Source organism: Fulmarus glacialis, unplaced genomic scaffold, assembly GCF_000690835.1.
Source record: "Fulmarus glacialis isolate BGI_N327 unplaced genomic scaffold, ASM69083v1 scaffold31247, whole genome shotgun sequence".
NCBI classification, from domain to species: domain Eukaryota; kingdom Metazoa; phylum Chordata; class Aves; order Procellariiformes; family Procellariidae; genus Fulmarus; species Fulmarus glacialis.
This window is the reverse complement of record NW_009223068.1, coordinates 416-6,999: the sequence shown is the minus strand read 5'-3', so window position 1 is coordinate 6,999 and position 6,584 is coordinate 416. Positions and strand designations below refer to the sequence as shown.

At 49.4% G+C, this 6,584-nt stretch overlaps 1 protein-coding gene across 1 annotated transcript; it reads right to left on the bottom strand.

Moving 5' to 3' along the window:
• Positions 1-3,380: 3,380 nt before the first annotated feature.
• On the bottom strand, positions 3,381-5,754 carry IL4 (interleukin 4). The gene is made up of 4 exons (XM_009581681.1): positions 5,623-5,754; positions 5,326-5,373; positions 3,727-3,858; positions 3,381-3,485 (listed from the first exon to the last, which is right to left on the bottom strand). Exons 1-4 carry the CDS (start codon positions 5,752-5,754, stop codon positions 3,381-3,383), a joined length of 417 nt encoding a protein of 138 aa, XP_009579976.1.
• Between the last annotated feature and the right edge of the window lie 830 nt (positions 5,755-6,584).

Genomic DNA, 6,584 nt, shown 5'->3' with positions numbered 1-6,584 from the left:
GGGGGGAAGGGAGTGTAACCTAAGTTCCTACAAGATCTGGCATTTGTTTTCTCTAGCCTAGCTTTTAAAGAGGTAAATACTCAGAATTTTTGTGTGATCTAAACTGTAGTTGTTTTTGCCCTTGAAGAGCTGACCTTACTTTGAATGTGCTTGGATAAAGTTGGGTTATCTTGTGTTGCATGCTTCTCATCAAACAAGATGGACTGAAAATGGCTTAAATGCTGTTTTGTCTTGGGCCTTATGTCAGTTCTCAGTCCAAGCAGATAGATGCATAATTTTGGCCTGTACTACTTCTCAGAACCAGGGATAACTGTTGTATTTCCCTTTGTGTTATGTCGTCTTGTGCTAAGATTTGTTGAGTGATCTGTTTTTAAGGAAGTTTCTCCTGAACTGTGCTTTCAAAAAGACTATTGAAAATTCTTTTAACTGACAGACATCAGTGGCTTAAAGATACTACTGTGAACCATGACACTGCATTTAAAATATTTAAAACTTAACTATAAAGGCATATGCTTTACAACTTAATTAATGTTATAGTCCTGCTGCTGAAAACAATAGTACTCTACATATATAAGCAAGCCTTAGCCAAGGCAGAGAAAACACTTGATAAATAATTGCTTGCACACCTTTGTAATTGGCAGATTGGAGAAACTGGTTGTATTCTCCTGTTACAGGGGCTTGGAGAACAAATTATCTGTTCTTACAAGAGGACTTTGTTTTAAGTGGAACACTATCATGGTCGTGATGTTCTGTCAGCTTGGCTTACCTTTTAACTCGTGTGTTTTGTTGAAGTTCTGGGAACTTTCTTTTAAAACCAGGGAGTCTGGCTTGCAGGTTTACCCTGTGGGGCCTCTCTGTAGCCCTGGACAATCTGTGAATGTCTAATGGGTCCATAACATGTTTTAATGAGGAAGGGGTTTGGTTTGTGTGGGTTTTCTAAGAGCTTAATACAGCCATTCTCATCCCAGGTTATTATGTGCTCTATAGTATTTATCAAAAATCATATTACCATAATATATATATTGTGTGTGCTCATCTTTGCATCTTGCTACCAGAAGATTCCCCTCATTCCAGAACATCGACTTTAACACTGAGGTTTTTTATGCTTTATGTTGTTTAATGTTGTGTAAATGAATTATTTCATATTTAACTTGTTCCTGATCCTTTCTTCAAGAGGAGGGGAAAATGGTCCTTAGTGCCTTTCACTGACTTACACTGTCTGCACATGTCCAGCTTTCACCTTTCAACAGTTCTGCTTAGCCAGTCCTGTATATAGGAAAAACTGCTAGTCTGTTTGTATAATTTGTCTTCCTATTTATTGGTTTTCTAACTCTGTTTATTTCTGATTATTCTTTGTTTTATGATTAAACTTTATTCATTACACTGTATATATCAGTATTGTGTCCCTGGAGCATGTTCATACCACGAAATAAAATTCCTGATTCCTAGTTCCACCTCTGTGAATGTTTTTCAAATAACTTTGTACATACAGCATCTTTCTAACTCCATTGAGTCAGAAGATATGTCAGGAAGGGTAGGTAAAATAGTCTGTATAGCTCTGCAATATACAGCACTTACTGGAGAAGTTAGAGAAGTGAGTTTGGGGTGCTTGGGGACCCTCATTGCCAAGCCCCAGGGTAGTAGGCAACAAGTTCCTGTGGAAAAGGTAGACCGGGCAGATCAAGAGGATACTTTGCAAGACTCCAGAGAAGATCAGTGGGATGAGGCCAGTATGCAGATCATGAGATGTGCCCCAAGGAGCTGATGAGCCCCTTGTTCAAGCCCATCCTCTGCTGGTGTTGTCCTGAGCTGCCCTTGGGGAGGAGGGGAGCCCAGCTGAGCCAGAGCACTGCAAGAACAGCTTTTTGTCCACCGAAATAGTCGGTGCTGCATGTGTTCTGCCTCTTCTTGCGTATGTGCACTGCATAGGTGGTACAGCTGATGCGGAGAAGGCTTTTCACATTGTTCTGGCTTTAAGTGTCCTTGTGCTACATGGCAAGCCTATCACACCCTGTATTCATGCAGATGGTGTGAATTTACCTGCAGTAATTGGAAATGCTCAGCTCTGTTTCCTTTGCTGCATAAACTGTATTGGTCTGCAGTGCATTTCTTCCTCTGGAAGGCATTTCAGCCTGCTCATACAGTAGGTAGCAGGTTTTTTGTGGTCTGCTAACTTTGCAGCTCCCCTGAGTACTGTGACTCAGTTGATGCATGAACCAAACTCTGCAGAGTCCTGGGACTTTCCAAAGCTCTCCCACGCTGTGCCAAAGTAAGTTGCAAAATGGTAGACACCTAAATACCTGCAAGACTCCAGTGCCTTGTTGCTAGAGAGACTTAACCACCACCCGGGTCTGCTGCAGGCCAGTCATCCCTTCAACAGTGCAGTTTTGCTCGCTGTTGCTATTTCTTTCACTGCTGTTGCTGCTGGAGCCTCTTTACTCCTGGGCCACAAAGGGCTATGTGATATATAAATGGCATGTAAATATATGGTTGTAATAAAATATAGGCTATAAATAGACTATAAAGTGAGGGGAGAGCTAAGGGCCTGCTTGGCTGTGGACTTGTCATCTCCCTTTGCAGAGCTAGCACACACTTCTGAGTTCATGGCTTTCAGAAGCAGGCCCTGTTTTGGGCTTTTTCCTCTGCTTAGACCTGCTTTCCTTGTGTTAGTACAAGCCTTAACCCCAGAGCAGGACAAATTCTTGGTTTTGGCAACTCTTGCCAGCACCACCCTTGTGCCTGGACTCTGTTCACTGTAGCCCCATGTATTTCATGCAACTTATATGGCAAAGTAACTTCTGACTTCACGGTTTTAAACCCCCTTATTTCTGTATTTTTAAAGCCTCAGTTCCGTCTAGGAACTTGTCACTGCTCAGCTCTCTGGAGTCAGCACTGCCCCTCTGTGCCTTGTTTCCAACCCAGTCACAAACTTGCCCCTTTCCAACGAGGATAGAAAATACCCAGCTTTTCTTCCCTGCTCTGCAGTTTCCCTCTCTTGCCATCAGCCTGGTCCCCATTGCTTCTGGACTGGCCTTGGTGCTCTGTCCCAGCCATGGCCTCCTCTTGGGCCTCTTGGCATTTTTGCTGGGGGTGGTGGGAGAGGGCTGAGCGGGTCTCTCTGGGAGCTGGGGGCTCCCTGGCTCATAGGTGCTGCCAGTTGGGTCCTGCAGCCCAGTGCCCCATGCTCCGGCTGGCACCTTCGAGCTCCCGAATGTGTTCCTGTGCTCTCCAGTTTCTGGCCGAGAAACATCTTATGCAATGCCAACAAATTTAGTCCAAAAATACATTTATTTAAAGAATTATTATAAATAATCTTTGAAAAATACAGTGTCATTATAGTTTAAAAAGAAAACAACAAACAAAGAACCAAACTCTGTTTTTCACTTCGAACTCTGGTCTTTCACTAATCGTTGGAGGACTCTGCGTAAGTCCACGAGGAAATCATTCAGTGAAGTAGTGTTGCCTGCTGCCACGGGACATGGTGCCTGTAAGAGGAAAAAATGGCCATTAGGATGCTTGCTGGAGGAGGGATCTGGTTCTCCAGCCTGGTCTTGGCTGCTAACGGTGGTGCGGGGGAGGACTGGGTGAAAGCGAAAATGGTAACCGGGGGAGAAGCTGGACATGCAGAAAGGTTGAAGGCTGAGGGCTGTACGCCCCCCGTGCGGTTGGTGCCGCAGGGGCCAAGGGCTGTGAGCGGCGGGTGGCGAGGGGAGAGCCTTGCCTTACCTTGTGGACTGTGCTCCTGCTTCGGATGAGATTGAACAAGTTGAGGTAAATGCCCTCCAGGTGCCTGTGGCAGCTCCGGCCCTCCCAAGCGACTGTGGTGGCTTTGCATAAGATCTCCGTATCATTGTCTTTCTGGAAAAAGTCACACGTGGCTTTTTTAGAAACCCTTTTGTACAGTCATTCCTTCATTGGCAGCAGACTAAAACAGTGCAAATAATACATTTCTGTTCTAAATGGCAGGTGCAAAGTACAGCTTGAGATGCCAGAGCTTCCGAGCCGCGTGTGTGCACACACGGCCCTGTTCCTGTCCCCGGCGAGGAGGGTGCCGTCAGCCGCTGGCGAGAAGTCGTGGCAGAGTTTGGCGCAGCAGTGAGCACCTATGCGCTTAGAGCATCGTACTCCCGGTGTGGGCACGAACATGGGACCTGTGGGTGAGACCCTGCGCTCGGGGAGCTGCTCGCTGCGGGGTGCTGTAGGAATGAAGCTGGTTTGGGTGGGCAGAGGCTCTATGGGAGTAACAAAAGCCCTTGGGAAGAGGTTGCCTCCATCAGGTGCTTTGAGTAGATAAAGCCCTGTAGCAGCGACACGTGGAAGATGAGGAGCTAAAAAATGAAATGCTGGCGGTACTAAGAAAATTACTCAATTTTCTTTCCTGGGGGGCATTCCCAGTGCCGCCTTGCTGCAGGAGCGCAGGCAGGTCGCTGAGAGCTCTGCCTGCTCAGAGTTCCTCAGCTTTCACCCAAATGGCACCACCAACTAAGCGACCAGCCCATCCCCGTGAGCACGGCCAGGTCTGCGGGCGTCGGGTCCTGCGGCATCCCGGGCATCTCTTCTTGCACCCAGGGCCAGTCTCTGTCGCAAGAGGGGATGCGGGAACCCCCCGAGGGGGTGCTCAGCCCCCAGGCCCCCACAGGAGGCTGCTGCGCCCCTTGGCTGCCGCCTGCCCGTGTAGTGCGAGGTGAGGGCATCGGCTTTCTGTGAAAACAGGAACTCTGGTGCTGGGGAGCTTGGCTTAGGCAGCAATTTTCAGAGCAGAAATAGGCTTTATTATCTGCTATTAAATCTTCTGCTAACTGAAGAGCCTTCCCCCAGATAAGGGGCTAAAGAGGGATAGTATGTCTAACCAGAGCTCGAGCTGCTGCGCGATAGGCGCGTGTGGGTGTCTGTGAGACGGTGACACACCGCTCCAAGGCAAAGGAAGAAGTTCCTCTCTTCCTTTCTGAAAAGCTTGAAAAACCCTGTATGCTGCTAAAACACATGCTGCCCATTCCTGCCTGCCCCTCTTGCCTCCGGGGTGGCCGGTAGCAGCCGACGCTGCTTTGGCTGGAGGTGGAGATGGGCGCGGGAAGGTGAGGGCACCCATACTGGGCACTGGGAGCGGCGAGGACCAGCCTGGCAGCCCAGCATCACTGCTCGGGGCTTGCGATGGGCTCCTTGCTTCCGTGCAGTGCCGCTCGGGGATGGGCAGGACTCCCAGGGCTTCACGTCTGCCTCCTGGCTGCCCCGTGCTCTCCTCCGGCCCCCGGCAGCCTCTCCCAGTACCCATCGTGGCCATACGATTGTTTTCGAACACGGACAAGTTAGTTTTTTCTCTCTTACCTTATCGCCTGCAAAAATACTTGTCACGTTCATCTTGTCACAGGAAACCTTTATCAAGACACAAAGGAGAAGAGCAATCAGGCTAGAGAAACCGCTAACGTGGATCCATCCTGACACGTGCGCACAGACACACACCCATCCGTCCGTCCGCCCGCTCTCGGCTCCCCGGGAGCGCTGTGCCTCGGCGCTGCACGCTCAGCACCTTTCTTTGACTCAGCATCGCTCTCGCCGAGCCCGGTGAAACAATCTGTCCCTCCCATCAGCGGGTAAAGGCTGAGCCGTGCGAACGAGCCCTACCTTCATCTCCAGGAGCTCGCTCAGCAGCCTGATGCTCTCCTTCAGAAAGTTGGTCTGCAGCTGAGTAGTCGTGCGGCCCTGGCAGGCTGACAGCGCCAGGAAGGTGAGCAGGACCGGGACCGGGATGCTCATGGCCTGCTTGGACTGAACCCCCTCAGCTCGCAGTTTCTGGATATTTTGGTGATCTATACCTGTGTGTGCTTTTCTGGAAGAAACATCTCAATTTATGGCTGTAAAATTGCTGAACCTGTAGGAAAAACTTATTTTTCCCTTATCTGCACTTTCCAAAGTTGCTCCTATCCAATTAGGACAACAAGTCTTTTTTGTAAAAGTCAAGATTTTCTTCTGATCTTGCATTACGTTTCAACGTAGGAAATTTCCACCATAAGATAACGGTGGTAGGAGTCAGGTCACGTACAAAAGAAAGTATGCAAACTGCCCGGTTTGGGGATTCTTCATTTCTCTGTATCCCAAGACTTTCTCTACGCCATGCAGTGATAGTGGCTGAACTGGGGAGACCACAGATCTGACCGCGCTCAAATAACAGAGCTTTGCTTTTTTTCCTCTAACTATCCTACGAGCTCTTCCATCTTGCCTTTCATTTGAATATCTCCAAATCATGCAAAGCATCCTTCATCTGCATACCATTTTCTGTCTACGGTTATCTTAACCTGCGCCCCGGGGGAGAAACAGAAAGCGGCAGAGCCCTGCCTGGGGCCCGCGGGGACAAAAACCTCCTGGGTAGGAGCGGGGCATCGCCACCTCCCGGGGCCGGGGGGTTTATGGAGAGCTGGGGGCCCTCCCGGCCAAACGGGACCCCTGAAACAGCGTGATCCTGCCTGTGGCACCTTGCAGGGACGCTGGCGAGGGAGCTGGTGGTCCTGCGGCATCGATGCCCGGGAGCGCCGACGCTCGCATGGGAAAATGGGGTTTTGCGACTTTGCTCCAGCGCCCGGTGTCTC

Excerpts from the sequence above, each read along its gene's own strand:
- IL4 (XM_009581681.1), bottom strand. The coding sequence starts at position 5,754 with ATGAGCATCCCGGTCCCGGTCCTGCTCACCTTCCTGGCGCTGTCAGCC. Across the intron at positions 3,859-5,325 it reads GTATTTTTGCAGGCGATAAG|AAAGACAATGATACGGAGAT; the intron begins GTAAGAGAGAAA and ends GACTTTTTCCAG. Across the intron at positions 3,486-3,726 it reads GCAGGAGCACAGTCCACAAG|GCACCATGTCCCGTGGCAGC; the intron begins GTAAGGCAAGGC and ends TTCCTCTTACAG.